A 27,137-nucleotide genomic window follows, 5' to 3' on the forward strand; every position below is an offset into this window, starting at 1 on the left:
CATGTTCTACATGTAACTGCAATGACAGAACTGTTGAAGATGTTAGAGTTTTGTGAAATTTCTACAATTTCATCTTTTCCATTTCTGTGTAGCAATAGACTGTGGTTACCCTAGCGAAGTTCTAAATGGATATTATTTGGTATCAAATGACACAGTTGGAAATAAAGTAACCTTTTATTGTGACATTGGGTGAGTATTTGCTCCATGACTTGATGATTAATTTTGCTGAAAGGTTGCTATCAGAATCTCTAATTGCGATATTATTTGAGATAATCTTGTTTCTCATTTGCATTTCTGGTAAGTGTTTTCTGTGCGAGTATGAGTCATGCTCCATTTCAGCGATGAGCAGGCATTTTGTTTTAAAAAGTCTTTATGCACATGTGGATCTGGGGTATTACTGCATGAGTTAGAAATATCTACAGACAGAAATGTTAAATATATTGGAGATGTCTAAACCCAATCATTGAGATCAACACTGGATGATTTTATCTGATGTGTCCTTCAAAATACTTACCTTACATTGCAATTAATTCCATGGTGCACTGGTACATCATATTCCTCCTGTAAATTCTTTTTTATATGAAGTCCGATAAGCATCATTTTTAGCTCACATTGCTGTTTGCTCTCTAACATCTGTTGATAGATGAGTACATGGTTTCTGTCTGGAACATGGTTTTTACTTGGTCTGCAAATTGTATAACTTTCTAAATTAACATTCAGGTCATTAATCCTTTGGATTAATTCTCTTCTTTTTTCCTTAGTTACAAGATGGTGGGCAGAGATTATCAACAATGTACAGCTGAGGGATGGCTTGGGGATGTTCCATCCTGTGAACGTAAGTTAGATTCCCCTCTTTTGAAAAGTGATGTTTTTGTCTGTACCAATAGAGTGAATTGCTGTCAATGAATTGTTCTGTAAAGTTGGCAGACATCCAAGTTTTCTTAGCTCCAGCATTTTGCAGTCCTCTCGCTTGCACTTCTTGTATTTCCAGTGGCCCCTAGCATGGCCCTGTCTCCTGTGTTTGCGATACTGCACAGATGCCTTTCCTGGAACTTGAAGCAATAAAATCAGCAGTCACCGTTCATATTCCCATGAGGTGCTGATAGCTAGCTGTGGAGAGCCACCCTGGCTTTGATTTCATGAAGGGCCCACACTGGCCACCTAAGTGCCTGAGGGCTGTTAAGTCAAAGTGGGCTTTCGACATATGGATGTTATTTCGGTTCCCTCTGGTTCATCCACTGATGTTGAGGACCTCATTCCTAGGACTAAATCAGGCCATGTTGTTATTGGACTTCTTGTCATGACTGATAAGGCTCAGTAGAGAAGCCAATTTAAGTGAAGTATTGGAACTTAGAGAAAACCTTGCATTTCAAATGCCATAATTTAGAAAAATGAATTCCAAATTTACAGAAACTTATCATGCTCCACATCCATATACAATGTCTTAGAATGACAATGACAACTTGTTAGGGGCTCTGGGTTCTTGCAATAATTCCACCTTTTCATATTTTGTTTCCTTCATAGCAATAAACTGTGGTAACCCTGGTTCACTTCCGAATGGATTTTATAAAGCACCAAATTGGACTGTTGGAAGTAATGTTACCTTTTATTGTGATATTGGGTGAGTACTCAGAATACAAATGAATAAATATTTTTAATTGTTGACTACATTAATATTGTGTTTTAGATTATTTCAAATGATTACACGTTCTTCATTTTTCTGATGAAAGCCCTTTGTATTAACAATCAGGTAGTCTTTCATTTTAGTATTCAACTGGCAATATAAAATCAATAATCCATTATATTGATCAAGGCACAGTACAGTAATTGTGTAATAGGACTATCAGTGCAAAAATGAAACAGTTCATTCAACAAAATCCATAATCTGAGATAAACAGTGGTGTTCATGTTTGTTGGATTTTCAAAATTTTTAAATTGTATTAGATATCCAGGCAAAAGTGAACTTTATTCTACATGTTTCTCCTGTATCCTGTACTTGATATTGTGACCATTGTGCATGCTTAGTCCAGGCTGCACTGTAACTGCATTTCAATTTGAATGTTCTGTAATGTTATATTTATAAATGGTTTGTTTAATAAATTTTTACTCTGTGAAACATAGACTTTTTTATGTTGTCAGTGCACTGGCACACTTTTTCAATGAATAATCATGTCTGATAACAGGTGGCTCTGTTTCTGTTATAGATATAAAATTATCGGCAGAGAATATCGACAATGTACAGCTGAGGGTTGGGATGGCGAAGTTCCATCATGTGAACGTAAGTTATTGTTCCCTTTTCTGTGAAGTAACTTATCTGCATGTCCATGCAAAATGATTGAGATACGTCCAATTAATTATTTTAAATTATGGGCATATAGCGAAGTTTTGGATCCAGCAGAGATTCCTGGACTGGGCCTTGGAGGATCAACAAGCTCAGAAGATACCACACCTGGTGATGTGGAACACTGCCAGCCTGTGGCTTCGATGGGTAGTTTGATAGCATTTAGGACTGCAAGTGAAGACTGATGCAAGTCAATGTACAGTTCTTCTGTAGATGGACGGTGCCCTGGTATGATAAGATATAGCAGAATAATTCTTGCCTTTGTTGATAGAATAATGAAAACTGACTTCTTGATGATGTGGGGAGTTTCATTGAATTCATCTACATGTTGTGTATTATATGCATGAAACTGCTGAAGTCTGGCATTTTGTAACATTTCAATTCCATCATGTATTTTCTGTGCAGCAATAACCTGTGGTCACCCTGGAGAGATTCCAAATGGGCATTATCAGCCTCTAAATGAGACATTTCCAAATAAAGTTATATTTTCTTGTGACTTTGGGTGAGTATTCAGTAACTAAACTACTGAATAGATTTTGGTGTTGGGCAGTTTGTTTATAATGCTGTGATTACGACAACTTCAGACAGATTGTCTTTCTGTCATGTGTAACATTTCTGATAATGGCTCAGCATCAAAGTTCTAATTGACTTCTAGTTTAGCATTGAGGTGACAAATCTTAAAAGAAATCTACACACTAATGAAGTTTCTATTTTGTTGTTGCTGGGATTGCAAAGAGGGAAATGTTTAACATATTAGTGATCCATGAATTCATTATCTGAAATAGATACTGGACATTTGTGTCTGCTGGTTCCTCATAAATGCTGACGATTGTAATATAAATCTGCTGTGAGGAGAGATAGAGATATCAATATAATTTATATATGGTCAGAGCACACTTTTTTTTGTACCAACACAACTATATTAAATTCCTTCATGAATCTGCGGACCTAGTACTATCTTTTATCTTTAATGAAGTTTATTCCTGTTTTGATGGACTTGTTACTCATTGATCCTTTGGTATTCAGAGCACTAATGTTGTGAAAGTAACCTTCAGATTCCTACTTACAAATGGATTGTTTCTCATTTTCTAGATATGAGATGGTGGGTAGAGGCTATCGACATTGTACAGCTGACGGTTGGGATGGTGATGTCCCATCCTGTGAACGTAAGTTACGTTTCACTGTTTTGTCAGCAACTCACAAGAACCTTGTCCCAGTGCGATAAAATGAGATCTGCAGGTTGTTAGCCGATGTTCCTTTCATAAGTGTATAGAACCGTTTCTGATCCACCACTCCCTCCCTCCACCCAAGGCTCTGACACACTCTCCTCAGTCCCAAATCCTCAACATCTGCACAATCACTGCGCATGCTGAAGGCGCCGGGATTGTACTGTGACTGCGCACTGCTCTCCTGTGATCTGGACTGGGGACTTCCACCACCATCTGGGATGGTGGGTAAAGAGCCTGCCACTTGCACATGGGACGTTGGTGTAACATGGAGTGTGGGGCAGGGCGTGTTGCTACCAAAAATTTAGGGGGCAAATTGTAGTGGGAATTTGAGAAGGGCAGTGAAGTACAAGAGTTCGACAGATACTGAGGGAAGTGAGAGTGGAAATTGCCCTGGCACTGACCATAATTTTTCAGACTTCTGTAGATGCGGAGGTGGTGCCAGAGGACGCTTACCTTCAGCCCTTTGAGTGTGAGGGATGTTGATAACGCCTCTTTTGGAGTCCTGTGACCAGTTCTGGTTGCTCTGTTATAGGAAGGATGTTGGGCTAGGTCAGAAGATTTTCTGGGATATTGCCGGATGTGAGGCATTTGAGTTTTGGGGTTTGCTGAATGGACTGGGACTTTTTTGCTAAAGTGTGTGAGGCTGAAAAGTGACCTTGCGTGGGTTTGTAGAATCATGAGGTGTATGGATGTGGTTAATGGTGGGTGCCTTTTCTATGAGATGGGGATTTCTGAACTGGGGGACATATTTTTAGGGTGGGAGGAGAGACATTTCGGCAGGATATGAGGGGAAAATGTTTTGAACAGGGATGGTTTGCATTCTGGAGTAGACTTCCTGAGGATGTAGTGGATACAGGTGGAGTTCCAACATTTGGAAGACACTTAAATTAGCACATGTGTGGGAGGGGCTTGTAGCGATGTAGACCAGGAGCAGTTGGGTGGGACTAGTTTTGTTTGGGATTGTTTGGCATGGACTAAGTGTGTGTTTCTGTGTGATGCTATGTGCACTGCTGGTTAGCACTGCTGTCTCACAGCGCCAGGGACCCGGGTTCGGTTCCAGCCTCGGGTGACTGTGTGGAGTTTGCACATTCGCTTGTGAGTTTCCTCTGGGTACTCTGGCTTTCTCCCACAGTCCAAAGATGTGTGTGTTAGATGGATTGGCTATGCTAAATTGTCCAGTACCCAAGCTGAATTTGAACCTGAGTTCCTCGTACTCTGAGGCAGCAGTGCTAACCATTGAGCGACCATGCTGCCTGAGAATGCAGGATTTGAGTTATGAGGATAGGTTGGGACATTTTACTCTTGAGCACAGTAAGTTTAAAGGTGACCTTATAGAAGTTTATAAATTCACGAGGGGAACGGATAAGGTGAATAGCATGAGTCTTTTCCCTAAGGTGAGCGATTTCAAAAGTATGTGTCACCCTCAGGATTCATGACACCCACTCCCTTTTTGGACCCGATTTTTCACCCACACCCCCACCTCAGCCTGACATTGTCAGACGTGACACCCTGGAGCCAATGCCACCACCTTTTGCGTCCGTTGCCTAGCCTGACATCTCCTGAACTCAGCTGGCGAGAACACTGCCCTCAATTCAAAAGCCTTTCTCTGAACCAAACTGAGATTGCCTCCCTACCATATACCCAAAAAGCATCAGCGTTGGCCTGATGCCCCTCAGCAGACCAGACAAACATCCACCAGAGGCCTGAGCCCAAAATCCTACTTGGGACCTGACTCACCTGAAGCGGGCATATTGGAGAGGGAGTGTTGATCACTGTCGAGATGCTGTGTTAAGTGGGCTTTCACACTGACCAATGAAATGGCAGCAGTAGGATAATGAATAGCCACACACAGTGTTCAGACTTATAAACCTCATGCGATACATCATCCACTGCCATGATAAGGGTGTGTAGAGAAGAGCTGGAATGTCTTCAAATTTTCAGGAATTTTTGTAAACGGCCTGTTAAATATCTTTTGTCCTCCGTGGCTGCTAATCTTAAACATTTAGTGAGTAGATGGATAGCTGACATTCACTGGAATTTAATGGATCCAAACAGAGTGTGGACATGCTTGTGGGCATTATTATCAAATCTTCTCCAGTGATCCCTCCCTACTCCAGACACCTGAGCTCTGTAAGTCAGCATCGATACTCAGGCTGGGCATTGGAACATTGTTCCTGGTAGAGTTGCTGGTGATGGATAACTGCCACCCAGTGTCCAGCAGCTGATGGACAGGGCATTTTCCACGCATGAGACTTTGGTTACATGGAAGGCCCAAGTTGACCAAGGGGCACATATCAAATTGGGCCTTCTCCATGGAAGTGGTTCACCAACAGATTCTGTTGATAGAATGAAATCAGACCATTATGCTCTTGAATTTCTGTTGAGGATTGTTTTGGTCCATTTAGTGACCTGGTGGTATGAGGCACTGTGGGTGTAGAGAAGATCCTGTATTTATAATACCATAAAATTAGATAATGAATTTCAATACTAAGATAACATAGTAATCAGTGCAATTGTTAGAGATGGGCTAATTACAGTGAAGAAGTCTGATGGGGAATTTAGATTTTTCTGAAATTTTTGCTGCTTATCATTTTATTTTCTGTTTAGCAATAAACTGTGGAAACCCTGGTTCAATTCTGAATGGATATTATAAAGCATCAAAATGGACTGTTGGAAGTAATGTTACCTTCTATTGTGACATTGGGTGAGTCTTCAGTTCATAACTCACTGAAAAATTTTAGTGAAATGCAGTAGTATGATAAAGAAATGATTAAGACAGTGTTGGATGACCTCGTGTTCAATCCTTTTGTCATGGATATGCTTCATATTGTCTCTGAGTGAGGCTTCCGTTCTAGTGGTCAATGAACCAGTTAAACAAAACCATTGGTAATGATCAGGGTGGGGAACGTTAGTGTTGTAATAGGAAAATGAATGCAAAAATAGAACTGTTAAATGTGTTACTGGTGGAAGACCCACATGCTGAGATACAAACCAGATGCCCCTTGGTGATAACACGGCATGGAGCTGGATGAACATACAGGCCAGGCAGCATCAGACAAGCGGGAAAGCTGATGTTTCACATCGGGACCTGTATTCAGAAATGGGGAGGGAGAAGGGAGAAATAAATAGAGAGGAGGGGTGGGGCTGGGGAAGGTAAATGGAATGGTGATAGGTCAGTTCATGTAGGCAGTGGTCGGGATTGGCCAGTGAGGTGGGAGTGGCGGATAGGTGTGAGAGAAGATGGACAGATTGTGTCAGGTCAAGGAGGCGGGGATGAGAGGGAGGGTTGGTCATGGGATGAGGAGATTTTGAAACTACATTTTGAAACTGCCATTGGGCTGTAGGCTCCTGAGGCTGAATATGAGGTGCTGCTCCTCCAGTTTGAGGGTGGTGTCATTGTGACACTAGAAGAGGCCCAGGATGGATGTGTCACCCAGGGAGTGGGGGGGAGCGAAATAAAATGTTTTGCCACTGGATGGTGTTGTCGTTTGTCACGATCTGAACACAGATTGTCTACAAAATGGTCCACGAGACTCTGCTTGGTCTCAATAATGTAGAGGAAGTCACATCAGGAGCAGCAGATGCAATAGATCACATTGACGGATGTGCAGGTGAACCTCTGTCTAATGTAGAAGGTTTGTTTGGTGCTTTAAATGGAGGCAAGGGGGAAGGTGTAGCTCTTCCTATGGTTGCTGGGAAGGATGCTAAGGGTCGTGGGGCTAGTGGGGAGTGAGGAGCAGTCGAACGGGTTGCCAAGAGAGCTGTGCCTACAAAAGTCAGATGGTGTGGGAAGGGAAATATATCTTTGATTGTGGGGTCAGATTGTAGGTGGCGGAGCATGATACGTTGGATACGGAGGTTGGTGGGGTGATATGAGAGGACAAGGGGGAATGCTGTCTTTGTTTTGTTGCAGGGAGTGGATGTGAGGGCAGAGATATGGGAAACACGAGATGAAGGCGAGAGCATTTTTAACCAAGGAGGGGGGAATGTTGCGGTCCTTGAAATAGGCGGACATTTGGGATATGCAGGCGTGGAACGCCCCATTTTGGGACCAGACGTGGCAGAGGCAGAGGAATTGGGATGAGGGGATCATATTCTTGCAGGAAAGTGGGTGAGAGGAGGTGTGGCCTAGATAACTGTGGGAGTTGGTGGGTTTGAAATAGATGTCAGTTTCGAGGCTGTCACCAAAGATGGAGACAGAGAGATCCAGGAAGGAGGGGTACGTGTTGGAGATGGTCCAGGTGAATTTGAGATTGGGGTGAAAGGCGTTGGTAAAGTTGATGAACTGGTCAAGCTCCCCATGGGAGCACGAGGCAGTGCTGAAACAGTCATCGATGTAGCAGAGGAAGAGGTGGGTTATAGTGCCTTTGTGCTGTTTCTACAATATTTTTAACTTATATTTGAAGGCAGCGTGACTATGAATTTTATGTGCCAATGTTTTGAATGTGTGCTGTACTTTTATGGGGTGCTTTTAAAACTGAAATGCAAAAGCATTTGATTCCTTGATAATGGGAACTGCAGATGCTGCAGAATCCAAGATAACAAAGTGTGGAGCTGGATGAACACAGCAGGCCAAGCAGCATCTCAGGATCACAAAAGCTGACGTTTCGGGCCTAGACCCTTCATCAGAGAAGGGTCTCTCTGATGAAGGGTCTAGCCCGAAATGTCAGCTTTTGTGCTCTTGAGATGCTGCTTGGCCTGCTGTGTTCATCCAGCTCCACACTTTGTTATCTAGCATTTGATTCCTATTTTGCTGTTCTGCTACTCCAGTGCAACGTTTGATTCATTCTTCTTTATTGACAGTTGAGTAGATTTTTCATTTATCAGCCACTCACCTCCTACATTTGCTGTGACATATTTTCTCAGTTAATCTTCATGTCTGATAACAGGTGGCTTACCATTCTTTTCCAGATACCAAATTGTTGGCAGAGATTATCAACAGTGTACCTCTGATGGTTGGGATGGTGAGGTTCCATCCTGTGAACGTGAGTTATATTTCAATATTTTGTAAAGTGATTGAGTTGCATGTCTGAAAAAATGACTTGAGTCACATACAACGAGTAATCATGGCTCGTGTCCAAATTTTCTGCCTTATGCTAATTTGAAATCCTCACACTTGCAATTCCTTCTTTGAATGGGAGAAATTTTTTTTTTGGTTTTTGACTCACGTTGCATTTGGAAATAAAATTGCAGGTGTCATGAGAAATGACCAGTTATCAAATCATTCCTACTCCTTCCAGAAGAATATATTTTTCTACCTCTGCATCATGTTAGCTTGGAGCAAAGGACTCAGTTTCAGTGGATGATGGAATGTTTAGGAGGTACTCATTTTAGTTGCAGCTTGGATTTAGCAATCTGGGCCCATGGAAATTAAACTATCAGCAAATGATGCAATGTGTGGAATTATGCTTGTTACTCCTTTGTCTAGTGTCAGCCTGATTTGAGGCTTGCTGTGGGTGGATTGCTGTTGGCTTTGTCTGGATTCCCAGTCCCAGGGATTCTCAATGGTGGGATTGGAGGATTTCATTCATCTGACCCGAAGAGTGGGCTCTACTGTGGATGGTGAATTTCAAAGCAAAAGTCTATCAGATGGCCATTGAACCACTTGAGAGTAATTATCCCTGTGCCCATTCCCAATCTGAAGAAGAGTTACTGGACCTGAGGCATTGACTGATTTCTCTTCATAAATACTGCCAATCACGTTGAGATTTTCCAGCAGTTTATGTTTCTTTGTTTCCCATTAGAGGTTAGTTACGCCTCATCAATTGAATGGAACGTGTGTGGCTCTCCCATGACTCCTGAGGCAGCTCACAAAATACTGCAGCCTTATCATGGTGTTCTGTCATTGTCTGTCACTCAGTACCCAATCATAGGACCCACTGTAAGGAAGGGGGGCAGTGTTGAAAGCCATTTTAATGCCCTTCCTTGTGACTTGCTGCACGCAGTTCTCTAGTGACTGACTTTACTCCTCACTGTCCCAACCCCCATTCATATCACTGATTCACTAGGATTCAGTGGAGGTCCTTTTTGGTATCCTGGGGCATAAATGGCAGCAGCCACCAGTCATAGACATACTGCTAGCAATGTCATGCTGCTTTTCAGTGATTTGAGAACATGAATACCAATTATGTATGATGTTGAATTGCTGCTGTGGATTGGTGCAGGTTCATTCATAGTGATGTTGCAAACAGGCAGCAGCATCTTATTCTGAAGTTTTATAGATCAAGAAAATTGATTTTGTTTTGTCGTACCTCTGAAAACTGAACTCCAAATTTGGGATAACCTGATATTGTTGTCAATTTCACTGTGCTATTCACATTTGTCTTAAATATTTCAGTGGAAATTGCTAACGTAAAGTTCAGAATTTTGTTTCTAGCTTATCTAATTGTATTTTCTGTGCAGCAATAACCTGTGGAAACCCTGGGGAGATTCTGAATGGATATTATACGAAACCAAATGAGACAGTTGGAAATAAAATGTTCTTTTATTGTGACTTTGGGTGAGTATTCAGTCAATAAATTATTGAAACAATTTTGGTGAAAGTCTGATATTTTAATGCTATGATTACGAGAAATTCGGTCTGAAGCAAAGAGTAGTGATAAACGGGTCCCTTTCGGAATGGCAGGCAGTGACCAGTGGTGTTCCACAAGGTTCAATGCTGGGACCGCAGCTATTTACAATATACATTAATGATATAGATGAAGGCATTAAAAGTAATATTAGTAAATTTGCTGATGACAAGCTGGGTGGCAGGGTGAAATGTGAGAAAGATGTTATGAAAATGATTATCCACTTTGGCAAGAACAGGAATGCAGATTACTATCTAAATGGAGTCAAGTTAGGTAAAGGGGAAGTTCAACGAGATCTGGGTGTTCTTGTACATCAGTCAATGAAAGCAAACATGCAGGTTCAGCAGGCAGTGAAGAATGCTAATGGCATGCTGGCCTTCATAACAAGAGGAATTGTGTATAGGAGCAAAGAGGTCCTTCTGCAGCTGTACAGGGCCCTGGTGAGACCGCACCTGGAGTATTGTGTGCAGTTTTGGTCTCCAAATTTGAGAAAGGACGTTCTGGCTATTGAGGGAGTGCAGCATAGGTTCACAAGGTCAATTCCTGGAATGGCAGGACTATCATATGTTGAAAGATTGGAGCGACTGGGCTTGTATACATTTGAGTTTAGGAGGATGAGAGGGGATCTGATTGAGGCATATAAGATTATTAAGGGATTGGACAATCTGGAGGCAGGAAGTATGTTTCCGTTGATGGGGGAGTCCAGAAACAGGGGGCACAGTTTAAAAATAAGAGGTAGGCCATTTAGAACAGAGTTGAGGAGAAACTTCTTCACCCAGAGAGTGGTGGATATATGGAATGCTCTGCCCCAGAAGGCAGTGGAGGCTAACTCTCTGGATAATTTCAAGAAAGAGATAGATAGCGCTCTTAAAGATAGTGGAAGCTAGGGTTATGGGGATAAGGCAGGAACAGGATACTGATTGTGGATGACCAGCCATGATCATAATGAATGATGGTGCTGGCTCGAAGAGCCGAATAGCCTACTCCTGCACCTATTGTCCATTGTCTATTGACATCACTTTTACATGATATTTCTGACAATAGCTTTGCATGTGAGCTGTGATTGAATATTCCAATTTATTGTTGAACTGAGAATTTTTAAAATAATCACTATACTGATTAAAATCAGTGACATTAGAGCTTATATTGGAATAATAATGAACAGTTGGAAATGCTGAATGTATTAGTGGTTCCTGGACCCATAATCTGAGATCAACAACAGACATTTGAGTCTACTGGTTTCTCAACTGTTTGGATTAGTAAATCAACTCTAAAGTTAGCAAGTTGCATCAATATTTCTATTCGACACTGTAATTTATATGGAGTCTGATCAGCCCTTTATATTTTAAAAGATAATTGTATTTTATTCTTTCATTAATCTGCAGACCTAGTCTCATTTTTTCATAGAATCCCAACAGTGTGGAAATAGGCCCTTCGGCCCAACGAGTCCACACCAACCTTCAGAGCATCCCACCCAAACCTATACCCCTATAACCCACCTAATCTACACATCCCTGAACACTAGGGGCATTTTAGCATGGCCAATCCACCTAGCCTGTGTATCTTTAGACTATGGGAGGAAACAAGAACATAGGAAACTCATGCAGACCCAGGGAGAATGTGCAAACTCCACAAAGGTGGAATTGAACCCAGATCCCTGGTGCTGTGAGGCAACAGTGCTAACCACTAAGCCACTGTGCCATTTTTAAGATGTTTTGAAATTTAATGCTATGTAAATAGATTTATTTGTCTTTGGACCTTTTAATCTAGTCAGTGAACAAATATCGCCCAAGTGCCCTCCAGTTTATTGATACATGTGGTTTGCTTCTCTTTATCTAGATACAAGATGGTGGGTAGAAATTATCGGCAATGTACAGCTGAAGGTTGGGATGGTGATGTCCCATCCTGTGAACGTAAGTTATGTTTCCTTGTTTTGCAAAGCAACTAATTTACTGGTAAGTTCAAATTGATTGATACACTTCCAGTGAATTGATTTGTAGTATTAGTTGGCATTGACACAGTCTTCCCTTCAGTTGTTTGGTATCCTGTCACTTGGAATTCTGATGCCTTTGAATGGGAGAAAACATCAACTCAAAGCTTTATTTAACATTGCATATTAAAGTACATAGTGTGTGAAATGAGAAATGACCATTTGGCAAATAAAGCCTTCTCCTTGTGAGGTCATTACTCTTCTGCCCTAGCCCTAGGTCCGCAGATAGTGTTGGAGTAAAGAGTAGAGTCATAGTGTGCAATGAGAAGTTAGAAGCTGCTAATATTAGTGGAGCTTAAGTTGATCGGCATTTGGACTTGGGGAACTCATGGGAAGCAAATGGAAGCCAAAGGCAGAGTGTAGTCAATTTTTCTACTGTTTTCTTTTTCTTCCATACTTGCTCAAAGATCCTACTAGACTTTACGCCACTGAGTTAATTGCTTTATTGTTATCAAATGGAAAGTTGCATTAATTGATATTTGAGTGAAAATAATGGGCTTTATTGAGGCAACGAAAGTAAAAACTGGATTTAGTGTCGGTACCATTGAGGGAAGACCAGTAATTCTGTCAAAGAGGAAATAAGTGATCATTGAGAAGGGTAAGAATCTTAGAAGATATTTCCTCATTAATGTGATCTTATGCCCTTGCAATGATGAAAACTATTGAATGAAAAATTTTGAATACATTTTGTAACTTTACATAATCTTTTAGTGGCTACGGCTCATAGACACATGAATATCTCAGCTCCTCCATGTCTGCTTGTCTGTCACCATTTAGTTAGTAAATTAAGGTTGATGCGGGTCAATACTAGAGCTATTGAAGCAAATGGACCTGTTGTTTTGTGGGATTGTGGACTGAGCGGAAGTTGTACTGAATTAGAGTAACTTGGCATAGTGAACAGGTTTTGTTGTGGTTATTCACCTTCATGCTTTGTATCTGTGAACTGAAATGAAAGAAGTTGTAGGAAGTTTGTTACATTTCTGTTCTGCTCTCATTTTATTTTGTGTGCAGCAATAACCTGTGGTAACCCTGGCAAGATATTGAATGGATATTATAATGCACCAAATAAGACAGTTGGAAACAAAGTTACTTTTCATTGTGATATTGGGTGAGTGTTCAGTATACAAATTGTTGATGAACCATGTTATTTCAATGTGGTCATGAAAATACTTCAGATGTCTGTCCATCTCTTGTACTCGACATGTTTGAACACATGTCTTCATGTTATCACAGTAAGCCTGATTCTTTCATTGTTTGACTGACTTAGTTATGGAAGGGAATTTAACGTGTGAAGTGCCTTGGCAAGCATTTGACACCAGAGAGTATTGTTAAAATGCTTGCCTTTTTAGCGACTGCTTGATTTTTTTGGATTAAAGTCTTTTCTTCTTTGGACCTTGTAATTCATGCCTGTAATATTTTGCCAGCTATCCTGATGAGTCTGATAACAGGTGATTTGTTAAAATTCTAGATATACAATGCTTGGAAACAGTTATCGGGAATGTACACCCAACGGTTGGGATGGTGAAGTTCCATCTTGTGAACGTAAGTTCCGTTTCATTTTTTGTTTAGGTAACAAACTAATCTTCTCTGTCAAATGACTGAGATATAGTCAGTACTGTACTGTTGTAGTTATTCACTTTCATGAGTAATGTGAGGGCCCATGGGGTTCGAGCTGAGCTACTGGCATGGATTGAGGATTGGCTGTCTGATAGAAGGCAGAGAGTTGGGATAAAAGGCTCTTTTTTGGAATGGCAACTGGTGACAAGTGGTGTCCCGCAGGGTTCAGCGTTGGGGCCGCAGCCGTTCACTTTATATATTAATGATCTGGATGAAGGGACTGGGGGCATTCTGCAAAGTTTGCTGATGAAACAAAATTAGGTGGACTGGCAGGTAGTACTGAGGAGGTGGGGAGGCTGCAGAAAGATTTAGACAGTTTAGGAGAGTGCCCAGGAAATGGCTGATGAAATTCAACGTGAGCTAATGCGAGGTCTTGCACTTTGGAACAAAAAGAATACAGGCGTGGACTATTTTCTAAACGCTGAGAAAATTCATAAAGCTGAAGTACAAAGGGATCTGGGAGTGTAGTCCAGGATTCTCTGAAGGTTAACTTGCAGGTTGAGTCTGTGATTGAGAAAGCAAATGTAATGTTATCATTTATCTCAAGTGGGTTGGAATATAAAAGCAGTGATGTGCTTCTGAGACTTTATAAAAATCTAGTTAGGCCCCATTTAGAATACTGTGTCCACTTTTGGGCCCCACACCTCAGGAAGGACATACTGGCACTGGAGCGTGTCCAGCGGACATTCACACAGATGATCCCTGGAATGGTAGGCCTAACATACGATGAACAGCTGAGGATCCTTGGATTGTATTCATTAGAGTTTAAAAGGTTGACGGGAGATCTGATGGAAACTTACAAGATAATGCATGGCTTAGAAAGTGTGGACGCTGGCAAGTTGTTTCTGTTAGGCGGGGAGACTAGGACCCGAGGGCACAGCCTTAGAATTAGAGGGGGTAGATTTAAAACGGAAATGAGGAGACATTTCTTGAGCCAGAGAGTGGTGGGCCTGTGGAATTCATTGCCACGGAGCGCAGTGGAGGCCAGGACGTTAAATGTTTTCAAGGCAGAGATTGATAAATTCTTGATCTCGAAAGGAATTAAGGGCTACGGGGAGAGTGCAGGGAAGTGGAGTTGAAATGCCCATCAGCCATGATTTAAATGACGGAGTGGACTTGAATGGCCTTACTTCCACTCCTATGTCTTATGGTCTTATAGTATTGGAGTTTTGATTCAATTCCATGTTTTCTTCCTTGCAATATTTGTCCATCTTGGAGCTCTATCTGGAATAGAGAAAATGTGAATGTTAAAGAAAATTAAGGCATGATTTGAGACACAACCATTCAACAAATCAGTTTTTTTTATTACAGAATTTAATTATCTGCCCTCATGCAAATGTTAGTGTTGAAGCATTGAGCAGGATTTTTATGTGGGTTTGTATTTTTTTAGGATGACTTTAGAGTAACTCAGAGGTGAAAATTCAGGATGAAAATGACATGTGAAGGAAATTTGCAGACAATATTCATAGTATATAATTAAATATATACTCCCTGATTTTTCCTTTTCCAATTTGATCTCGTGCTCCAATAAGATCAGTGTCTACATCTTATGGAATTAATTGTGTTAGTGCAGCACGTGTTGATTACGCCTGAGTGAACGTAATAATTTTAGAGGAATTAGCAAGAACACAAACAGACTTTTATGTTGTTGGTGCTGAGGTGTAGCAAAGAATACTATGGAAGCAAAAGTAAGTGGTCTTTGAGATGGCAAAGACAATTAAAGTCACTTGGCCACATTGGTGTACTCTCATTTCCCTCTTAGTTTGTCACTGTGGATCAAGTGTGACTTGCTTAAATTCTGCTTCGGTGTGTTCTGAGGTTGCTATTAAGTCCAATGTGTAGTTTGCAAACACTGCCAAGTTTAGAGCAGGTGGCATTTGGATGGTCGGGTAGCTGAGTTATTGGGGCAATTGTGTACTTCCACAAAGGTCTCACCATCACTTCTGTATGTTCCTGACAAATTTTCTATGTTCAACATTTACCGGAATGTATCTTCTCCATTTGTTGAATCACAAGCCAGGGAATCCCAAGTTGACAGGTAATGTTGATCTCTTCAGAGATGCTTTGAGGGCAGTCTTAAAACTTAATTGTTGCCCTTTTGAGAGGGTCATGTCATGGATGATTTCCAAGTAGAGTAGTTGCTTCGGGAGCCTGGTATAAGAATGTGCAATTGCTGGGCAAGAAATGTCAATTATCATCTTGATACTGGGCAAGTGCTGACTCCTATAGAGTTAATTATTGCATTCTATTAACCATTTTGAAAAATTATGGAACTTGGATTCCAAAATTCAGGTAATTTGCTACATTAAGAAATTGTGACATTGCATAGGATATGACATGTGAAATGTAATTGCAATGACAGAAGTGTTGAAGATATTGGAGTTTGTGATATTTCCACCTTTTCTTTCTTTCAATTGCTATGTAGCACTAAACTGTGGTAACCCTGGCAAAATTCTGAATGGATATTATACAGCCTCAAATGACACAGTTGGAAATAAAGTGACCTTTTATTGTTACGTTGGGTGAGTAATTTTGCTGAAAGGTTACTATCATAACCTATAATCACTCAATTATTTGTGATCATATTATTTTTCATTTACATGTCTGATAAGCATTTTCCACGTCAGTATGAGTCAGGCTTGCAATTCAATGCTGAGCAGGCAATTTGATTAAAAAAATGTCTTTATGCGCATCAAGTTCAGGGATGTCACTGCATGGGTTTGGAATATGTATAGACAGACAGGTAAGTTAAATGTGTTGGTGATGCCCAGAACCATACACTGTGATTAACACTGGATAATTTTATAGGCTGTGTTCATCAACTGTCATTAGTTCCAGGGTGAGCTGGCACATCAGTTCCTCGTGTAATTTGTATTTTGTGAAGTCTGATCAACAATGGATTTATTTACAGAGCAATACCATTTGATTAAAAATTCATTTTTCCGGTCAGCTAATCTCACATTGCCATTTACTGTCTAATGCTTATTTATAAAAGTGAATACAAGGTTGGTCTCTGGACCTTAATTTATTATCTGATCTGCAAATTGTACAACGTCCAAAATTGACATGCAGTTCATTAATACAAACGGATGAATTCTGTTCTCTTTTTCTCTAGATACAAGATGGTGGGCAGAGATTATCGACAATGTACAGCTGAGGGATGGCTTGGGGATGTTCCGTCCTGCGAACGTAAGTTAGATTTGCCTGTTTTATAAAGCGATGTTCCTGTCTGCACCAATTGTTTCAGCTTCTGTCAGTGAATTGACCTGTAATGTTGATTGACATTCAAGTTTCCTTCACTCAGGCATTTTGCTCTCCTGTCTCTTGAACTTTTTGCAATTCCAATGACTGCTGACCTGGCCTTATCTCCTGTGATTTTCCTTTCCTTTATTCATTAACAGGATGAGGTCACCACTGGCTAGGCAGCATTTATTGCCCATCCCTAATTGCCCTGAGGGCAGTTGAGATTCAGCCACATTGCTGTGGGTCTGGAGTCACATGTAGGGCAGACCAAGTAAGGTTGGCAGTTTCCTTCCCTAAAGGACATTAATGAACCAGATGGGTTGCTCCAACATTGGATTCATGGTCATCATTAGATTCTTAATTCCAGATATTTTATTGAATTCAAATTCCATCATCGAACCCAGGTGCCCAGAATTTTATCTGGGCCTCTGGATTAATAGTCTAGCGATAATACTACTAGGCTATCACCTCCCCTGCAGCAATACTACAGAGATGTCTTTCCTTGGACTTGGAGCAACAAAGTTAGCAGTCACCATTCATATTTTCATAAGGTGCTGGTAGTGTAGCCAGCAATGCAGAACCACCTCTGGCTTTGATAACATGAAATACCCCTGTTGGCCAGCTAAGTGCCTGAGGGACCTTAAATAAAATTGCACTTCCAACGTATAGAGTTGACATGGGGTTCTCACTGGTTCATCCACTGATGTTTAGAACCCTGGTCTTAGGCCTAAATCTGGCCATATTGTTTTTGGATTTCTTGCCATGATTCTTGATGTTCAAGCAGAGACCAGATTCAATGAAGTATTGGAATTCAGAGAAAAGCTTGCAACTGAAATGCCGTAATTTAGAAAAATGCAGTCCAAATTTACAGAAACGTGTCTTTCTCTGCAATTATGTGCTGTTATATCTTCATGATATATATCTGTCAATGGCAATGACGAATTGTTTAGGGGCTTTGTGTTCTACCTTTTCACATTTTGTCTTCTTTATAGCAATAAACTGTGGTAACCCTGGTATAATTCTGCATGGATATTATAAAGCACCAAATTGGACAGTTGGAAGTAATGTCACATTTTATTGTGATGTTGGGTGAGTATTCAGAATATAAATGATTGAATAATTTTTAATTATTCACTACATCAATTTAATATTGTGATTTAGGTGATTTAAAATGAACATATCTTCATTATTTTTCTGATGAAATCTTTTGTTAATGATGAGGGAGGCTTTCATTGTGGTATTCAACCAACAACTTTAAAAAATCCACTGTACTGATCAAGGCATGGAACAGTGTTTATGTAATAGGAATATTAATGCAAGGAAGCAACAGCTCATTTGTCAAAAGTTCATGATATGAAATAAAAATTAGTGTGTATGTTTGCTGGATCTTCCAAACTTTTAAATCATATCAGATGTCAGTGCAAAGTGAGTTTTATTCTCCATTGTTTCTCCTGTGCCTTGTACTTGGTATTGTAACCAATGAGCAATTTTGTTTTCAGCTACACTCTAACAGCGGTTCATTCATTTTGAATGTTCTGCAGTTTTACATTATTTTTATAAATAGCTTGTTTAATAAAGTTTTACTCTGAAACGTAGATTCTTTTTACCATGTCACTGCACTGGCACCCTTTTTCAGTGAACCATCCTATCTAATAACAGGTTTCTCTATTTCTGTTGTAGTTACAAAATTATTGGCAGAGAATATCGACAATGTACAGCTGAGGGTTGGGATGGCGAGGTTCCGTCATGTGAACGTAAGTTAATGTTCCCTTTTCTGTAAAGGAACTTATCTGCATGCCCATGCAAAATGACTGAGACACACCTAATTAATTATTGTATACTAAAGGCGTATAGCCAAGTTTTGGATCCAGCAGAGATCCCTTGACTGGGCCTTGGAGGATCAATAGCATCAGGAGCTACCACAGCTGGTGATGTGGCTGACAGTGGAACATTGCCAGCCTGTGACTTCAGTGGGTGGTTTGCTAGCAATTTGATTTAGGATTGCAGGTGGGGACTGATGCATCTCGACGTATAGTTCTTCTGTAGATGGGCAATGCCTTGTTATTGTGAGGTATAGCAGATTAAGAGAGAGTCTTGCCTTTGTGTTGCCAGACTAATGAAAACTGAATTCTTAATGATGTGGACAGTTTCATAGAATCCCTAAAGTATGAAAACAGGCCCTTCAGCCCAACAAGCCCACACTACATCAGAGCATCTTTCTTAACCCACCTAATCTACACATCCTTGAACACTATGGGCAATCTACCCAGTTTGCACATTTTTGGGCTGTGGAAGGAAACCAGAGCACCTGGAGGAAACCCACACAGTCACAGGGAGAATGTGCAAACTCCACACAGACAGTGGAATTGAAGCTGGAGTCCCAGCGCCATGAGGTAGCAGTGCTAGCCACTGAGCCACTGTGCCACCCCATTCATTGTATTCATCTTGATATTGCATAAAACGTCAAAGAAGCTGCTGGAATCTTTTAGATTTGTGACATTTATATCTTCTCATTTTTTCCTCTATGCAGCAATAACCTGTGGTCACCCTGGAGAGATTTTGAATGGGCATTATGAGTTTCTAGATGAGACAGTTGCAAATAAAGTTATTTTTTACTGTGACTTTGGGTGAGTATTCAGTAAATAAATCACAGAATAGATTTTGATGACGGACAGTGTTATTTTAATGCTGTGATTAAAGCGGTTTCAGACAGCCATTTCTCATGCATGCTCTGGATGAGAGCTCTGACTACTCCAATATAGTATTGAATAGATTAACCTCAAAGAAAGCTATACACTTTCAATGTTTCAATGTTATTGCTGCATTGCTGTATTAATGCAAAGCTGGAAATGCTGAATATATTAAGCCAGAAGTCACATGAGACAATGTTATAGTCCAACAGGTTTATTTGTAAGCCCTGAGTGACTATTCTAGTTTAACATTGAACTGATGAATCCTGCACACTAACGATGTTACTATATTGTTGTTGCTGGGGTTGATGTGTGACTATAAAGATGGAAATGTTGAATATATTAATGATCCTGGATCCATTATCTGAGATTCTCACTGGACATTTATGACTGCTGGTTCCTCAAAAGTATTGACCTTTGCATTGTAAATCAGATGTGAAGAGATAGATACATCAATATATATGGTCAGAACATAACATATTTTATCATCATCACAACTGCATTGAATTCCTTCATGAATCTGCAGACCTTGCGCCATCTCTTATCTTAAATGAAGTTTATTCCTATTTTGATGGATTTATTACTCTTTGATTCTTTGGAATTCTAACCTGGCCAGAGCACTAATATTGTGGAAGTAACTTTCAGTTTCCTCATTACAAATGGTTTGTTTCTCATTTTCTAGATTCAAGTTGGTGGGTAGACCTTATCAACAATGTACAGCCCAAGGGTGGGATGATGACATCCCATTCTGTGAAGGTAAGTTATGTATAACTGTTTCGGTGGCAACTCAAGAGAACCTGTCCCAGATAACGGTCCCGGTAATGCAAAAACAGGACCTGCGTGTTGTTAACCGGGGTTTATAGCCTTCAGTAAGTGTTTAGAAATATTCCTGGCCCATCCCAGGCTCCGCCACTCCTTCCTCAGTCCCGCATCCTTACTGCCTGCAGGTGAGGGGAGAAAAGCTTCACTGTGCATGCTGGAGATGTGTTGGTCTGTGCCTGCCCAACTCTCCTATGACCTGGATAGGGGATTTTCACCACTGCCAGGAATGCTGGGTAAAAAGCCTGCCACTTGTGCACTGGCCTTTTTGTGTAACGTATAATGTGGGGCATGGCATGTTGCTATTAGTAGCTTTAGGAGGCAAATTGTAGTGGGAGTGTTACAGACAGTGAAGTACAAGAGTTTGAAAAGTACTGAGTGAAGTGAGAGTGGACATTGCCAAGGCACTGACCATAATATTTTTCACTGCCGTAGATGCAGACGTGATGGCAGAGGATGCTTGCCTTCATTGCTCACTCCTTTGAATGTGGGGGTTGGGAGGTCACTTGTAAATTTGACAGGATGTTGGTGGAGCCTCTTCCGAACTGTTATGTCCAGCCTGGTTGCCTGTCACAGGAAGGATGTTGTTGGGCTGGGAGGGTTCAGAGGAGTTTTACTGGGATGTTGCCAGGTGTGGAGGGTATGAATTGTAGAGGGACGCTGGATGGCCTGTCACTTTTCACTGGAGTATGGGGTCCTGAGGGATGACCTTGTTGAGGCTTGTCAAGTTGTAAGGGGTATGCATTGCATTAGTGACTTATTTTTTCCCTGGGAAGGCGGATTTTAGAACTGCAGTAATATTTTTAGGACGAGACGAGAGAGATTTGTGGAGGACATAAGTCAAATTTTTTGCGTGGATTTGGCACTCGTGGAGTGGACCTCCTGAGGAGATGGTGGATGCAGGTGCAGTTGCAAAGTTTGGAGGACACTTGGATGTATACATGAGTGTGAGGGGCTTGAAAGAATGTGGGCCAGGATCGGGAAGGTGAGGTTAATTTGGTATGGGATTGTGTTCGATGTGGACTGGTTGGACCCAAGTCTCTGTTTCCATAATGTGACTACTGAATGGCAGATATCATACTCTTGTTCAGATAAATATGTAAAGGTAAGAGCAGCAACTACAGATTAACAACAGTTTTCAATTTAATTGAGGTTATGATGAAAACATTTAGAAACACTAATTAAGGACTAAATCGATAGAAGCATAAATATGGGTGAATTGGAGAAGCTACTTTAGATTTCCTAAAGGGAAATTGTGTAATAACTTATTGTGAATTTGCAAAGTTACCAGAGGGGATTGATGAGTAAAATTCTGTTGATGTGTGGTGTTGGTGGATTTCTAATAGGCAGTTCATAAAGTACCATGCAACAGACTCCAAGACAACTTACAGCTCATAGACTTAAAGGATTTGCAGCAACTTGGATTCTCAATTGTCTGAGTGACAAGAAACAAAAGTGTAGTGTAAATGAGTAAGCCCATGAGTAATGAATGTTCTTCAGGCTGGAGGAAGATTTATAGTGGAGATCCCCAGGGGCTAGTGTTCAGATTCTTGTTTTTCCTGTGGGATGAACTTCTAGTTAAAGTAGTGAATTCAAGCACAGTTATAGCATGTAAAAGACGAATGGATAAATACATGATTAAGAAATGTTTGGAGTGACATGGACTAAGCACAAGCAGGTGGGACTTGTTTAGTTTACGATTATGGTTGTCATGGACTGGTTGGACCGAAGAGTTTGTTTCTATGCTGTGTTACTCTGACTCGAAATGTCTGATTTGCTGTTCAATGTCAAAGGATTGACTCTCTTTATTGCATAGCCCCCAATGTTGACATCATACAAGTTTTCTTCCTGACAATATTTTGACATCTTCCAGCTTGGAATTCTGATTTCTTGTAATGGGAGGAAACACCAATTCAATGCTTTAATCAATGTTGTATTTTAAAGCTGTGAAATGAGAAATGACCAGTCATTAAATTAATCATGTTCTGTCCAGAGAATTTTACTCACTTTTGAGTTTGAATTGGGCCTTCTCTGTGGACCTGGTGAGGGATTCATATCAGTTCACCAACTGGTGTTACGGAGGTCTGTTGATAGAATTCTATGTGTCCATTATATTCCTGTATTCATAGAATTCCTAAACTGTGCAAGCAGATCATTTGGCCCATCAGGTCTATACTGAACATCTAAAGTCCATCCCATCCAGACCCAACCCCACCCTATCCATGCAAACCATGGCTAATCCACCTAGCCTGCACATCTTTGGACTATGGGAGGAAACCTATACAGGGACATGGAAAATATGCAAACTCCACACTGGCAAGGCCCAATGCTGGAAACAAACCTAGGTTCCAGATGCTGTGAGGCAGCAGTGTTTATTGCTCTGCCACCGTGCCACTCCCTAACAACCCATTGCCATTCCAAATTGTTTGTCAATACAATGCCCAGTTGGTGTGAGCGATTGTAGATGTAGAGAAGGTCCTGTACTTGTAATACCATGAAATTGAAAAATGAATTTAAAATTCAAAGTTAAACTGTGTAATTGTGGAGTAGTGTATTTCATCTTCATGTTAATATGTGTTCGCTGTAATTACAAAAGCTGATGGAGAATTTGGATTTTTCTGATATTTCTGCCTCTTCTCATTTTATTTTCTGTTTGTACAGCAATAAACTGTGGAAATCCTGGTTCAATTCTGAATGGATATTATAAAGCATCAAAATGGACAGTAGGAAGTAATGTTACCTTTTTCTGTGACATTGGGTGAGTCTTCAGTTCATAACTCACAGAATAATTTTCATGAAGCACTGTACTATTATCTTGATTTAAGGCGGTGTTGGATGACTGCACATTAATTCCATTTTTCACGGAAATCTTTGCTAATTCTGTGTGAGGCTTCCATTCCAGTTTTCAAGCATCCAGTTAAACAAAACCATTGGTAGTGATCAATGTATGGAATGTTAGTGTTGGGATAGAAGTATTAATGCAGACACAGAACTGTTAAATATGTTATTGCTAGGAAGATCTGTGATACAAACCAGACGTCCTTTGGTGCTGTTTCTTCAAAATATTAAACTTAGAATTCACTATTCTGCTGACTCCAAATATATATGCCAATGTTTTGAATGTGTACTGTCCTTTTATGGGGTGCATTTAAAACTGAAATGCAAGAACATTTCATTCCTATTTAATTGTTCTCCGATCCTAGCCCAAAGTTTGATTTGTTTTGCTTTGTGGATAGATGAATAGATGTTTCCTTTATGAACCTCAGAACCCTACATGTTCAGTTCAGTGACATGTTTTCAGATAATTTTCATGTCTGATAACATGTGGCTTACCATTCTTTTCTTTAGATACAAAATTATCGGCAGAGATTATCAACAATGTACAGCTGATGGTTGGGATGGTGAGCTTCCATCCTGTGAACGTAAGTTATATTTCAATATTTTGTAACATGACTGGGTTGCATGTTGGAAAAAATAATTGAGTCACCATACAGTGAGTCATAATGACTCATGTCCAAATTTTCTTCATTATACTAGTTTGCCATTCTCTAGCTTGGAATTCTTCCTTTCAATTGGCAAGAAAAAATATTCATTGCCTTTTGATTCACCTTGCATATGGAAAAAAAACCATTGCAGGTGCACTGAGAAATGACCAATCATCAAATTGTTCCTGTGATAATGGGAACTGCAGATGCTGGAGAATCCAAGACAATAAAATGTGAGGCTGGATGAACACAGCAGGCCCAGCAGCATCTCAGGAGCTCCTGAGATGCTGCTGGGCCTGCTGTGTTCATCCAGCCTCACATTTTATTATGAAATTGTTCCTACTTCTTCTAGAAAAATATATTTCTCTACCTGAGCATCATGATGGTTTAGAACAATGAGCTGAGTTTCTGTGGTGAAGGAAAGTTCAGGAGATGCTCATTCTAGTTGCAGTTTGTATCAGCAATTTTGGCCCATGGAAATTAAATGTAGAGGAAATTATGCAATCCATGCTAATTATTCATGTATAAATCATACAGAGGGCAGGGGGATGAATTGTCACTCCTTTGTCTGGTGTCAGCCAGATTTGAGGATTGTTATGGGGACATCAGGGGTTTGCCATCAGGTGAGTCTGTGGATTGTTGCTGGTTGTGCTAACAGAAAGTGGGGACTGCTATTTCAGCTATCCCCAGGGATTCTTGATAGTGGGATTTGAGGATTTCATACGTCTGGCACAACAAAGGTGTCTGCTGAGAGGTGGTGGATGTCAAAGCAGAAGGCTATAGGATTGTGGGTTGAAGCACTTGAGGGCAATCATCGGAAGTTAGTTGTGCTTCAGGGGTTGAATGGGACCTGTGTGTCTTCCCCTTGACTGCTGACGGCAGCACCGTAAAAATTGCATCCTTGACAAGATGTTCTGCCATTGTCAGTCACTTAGTATCTGATCATGGGACGCAGTGTAAGGAAAGGTGGGGCCACTGAACTCCATTTTAATGACCTTCCTTGTGACTCATTGCATACAATCTTCTGGTGACTGACTCCAGACATCCCCATCCCAACTCCCATTCACATCATTGACGTTCTAGTATTTAGTGAAGATCCTTTTGATCTGCCCTGGAATATGAATGAGAGCAGCCACCAGTCAAAGTATCACTTCCAGCATGGAATGCTGCTTACAACTGGCTCACAAAGGTGAATATATATTCTATATGATGTTGAATTACTGCTGGAGATTGCTGCAGTATATTCATAGTGCTATTGCAAACAGCAGTTTATAATTCCGCGTTTTTACAGATCAAGAAAAAGTCTTGATTTTATGTTGCAATATCTCTGAATTCAGAATTCCAAGTTTGAAATAACCTGATAATGTTATCAGTTTCATTGTGCTATTCATGTTTAGATTAAAACATTTTGGTGAAAAATGCAGTTGTCAAGTTTGGAGTTTTGTTTCTAGCTTTTCTTATTGTATTTTCTGTGCAGCAATAACCTGTGGTAACCCGGGGGAGATTCTGAATGGGCATTTTACGACTCCAAATGAGACAGTTGGAAATAAAGTATTTTTTTATTGTAACTTTGGGTGAGTATTCAGTCAATAAATTAGTGAAAAGGTTTCATTGAAAGTCTGTTATTTTAATGCCATTATTATGACAAATTCAGACTGCCATCTCGTATGCATGACATTTTTGATGGTGGCTGAGAATATGAGCAGTGATTGCATCTTCCAATTTAGTGTTGAACTGAGTATCTTTAAAGTAATTGCTATACTGATCAAAGTCAGTGATGTTAGCACTAACATTGGAATATTAATGCACAGTTAGAAATGCTGAATGTTTTAATGATCCCTAGTCAGGTCATCTGAAATCAGGACTGGACATTGGACCCTGCTGGTTTCTCAACTGTTGAATAACATTGTCAATCAGTTCTAACGTGAGCAAGATGCATCGATATTTCTCCAATGACTGTAGTTTATATAGAGTCTGAGCCCTTTTAATGTTAGCAAAAACAGAACAGATTCTTTCATTAATCTGTGAACCTAATCCCATTTTTTTAAAGATAGAACATAGAACATAGAACAGTACAGCATAAAACAGGCCCTTCAGCCCACAATGTTGTGCCGACCATTGATCCTCATGTATGCACCCTCAAATTTCTGTGACCATATGCATGTCCAGCAGTCTCTTAAATGACCCCAATGACCTTGCTTCTGCAGCTGCTGCTGGCAACGCATTCCATACTCTCACAACTCTCCGTGTAAAGAACCCGCCTCTGACATCCCCTCTATACTTTCCACCAAGCAGCTTAAAACTATGACCCCTCGTGCTAGCCATTTCTGCCCTGGGAAATAGTCTCTGGCTATCAACTCTATCTATGCCTCTCATTATCTTGTATACCTCAATTAGGTCCCCTCTCCTCCTCCTTTTCTCCAATGAAAAGAGTCCGAGCTCAGTCAACCTCTCTTCATAGGTTAAGCCCTCCAGTTCAGGCAGCATCCTGGTAAACCTCCTCTGAACCCTCTCCAAAGCATCCACATCTTTCCTATAATAGGGCGACCAGAACTGGACGCAGTCTTCCAAGTGCGGTCTGTTTGAAGTTTTTTGGGATGTCATGGTGGCTTGGTGGTTAGCACTTCTGCCTCACGGCGCTAGGGACATGGATTCAATTCCAGCCTTTGGTGGCTGTCCGAATGTGCAAACTCCATTCTCCATGTGGCTGCATGGATTTCGTTCCAATGCTCTGTGTTTCCTCCCACAGTTCAAAGACATGTAGGCTGGAGGGAATAGCCATGTGAAATGCAGTTACAGGGATGGGGTAGGGATGTTTTTTCTGGGTGGGATGCTCTTTGGAGGTTCAGTGGGGACTTGATGGTCAAATAGCCTACTTTCCAAGCTGCATGGATTCTACGACTTGTGGCTGTTTCCGGACATTTATTTGTCTTCAGACTTTTTAATCCAGTCAGTGAAAGAATATCGCCAAAGTGACCTCCAATTTCTTGATATAAGTGGTGTGTTTCTCTTTTTTTAGATACAAGATGAAAGGTAGAGCTTATCGACAATGTACACCTGAGGGTTGGGATGGTGATGTCCCATCCTGTGAACGTAAGTTATGTTTCCATGTTTTGTAAAGCGACCGATTATATGATGATCAGAGCAACATGAC

General features: G+C 40.6%; 2 protein-coding genes across 2 annotated transcripts in view; both read left to right on the top strand.

Annotated features, from left to right (window-relative positions):
• Positions 1-90: 90 nt before the first annotated feature.
• LOC125462677 (CUB and sushi domain-containing protein 3-like) lies at positions 91-19,620 on the top strand. Its single transcript, XM_048552905.2, has 17 exons — positions 91-189; positions 762-835; positions 1,525-1,621; positions 2,205-2,278; positions 2,747-2,843; positions 3,434-3,507; positions 6,178-6,274; positions 8,482-8,555; positions 9,973-10,069; positions 11,979-12,052; positions 13,141-13,237; positions 13,598-13,671; positions 16,172-16,268; positions 16,862-16,935; positions 17,982-18,078; positions 18,670-18,743; positions 19,520-19,620. Exons 2-17 carry the CDS (start codon positions 769-771, stop codon positions 19,618-19,620), a joined length of 1,365 nt encoding a protein of 454 aa, XP_048408862.2. The 5' UTR covers positions 91-189; positions 762-768.
• A 4,245-nt stretch (positions 19,621-23,865) lies between these two features.
• LOC125462905 (sushi, von Willebrand factor type A, EGF and pentraxin domain-containing protein 1-like) overlaps positions 23,866-27,137 on the top strand; it is an 81,550-nt gene continuing 78,278 nt past the window's right edge. Inside the window, exons 1-3 of the mRNA XM_048553401.2 lie at positions 23,866-23,920; positions 25,461-25,557; positions 27,003-27,076. Coding sequence (XP_048409358.2) covers positions 27,010-27,076 — 67 coding nt within the window. The 5' untranslated portion in view covers positions 23,866-23,920; positions 25,461-25,557; positions 27,003-27,009. The remainder of the gene's footprint in view (positions 23,921-25,460; positions 25,558-27,002; positions 27,077-27,137) is intronic.

Source organism: Stegostoma tigrinum, chromosome 21 (genome assembly GCF_030684315.1).
Source record: "Stegostoma tigrinum isolate sSteTig4 chromosome 21, sSteTig4.hap1, whole genome shotgun sequence".
NCBI lineage: Eukaryota > Metazoa > Chordata > Chondrichthyes > Orectolobiformes > Stegostomatidae > Stegostoma > Stegostoma tigrinum.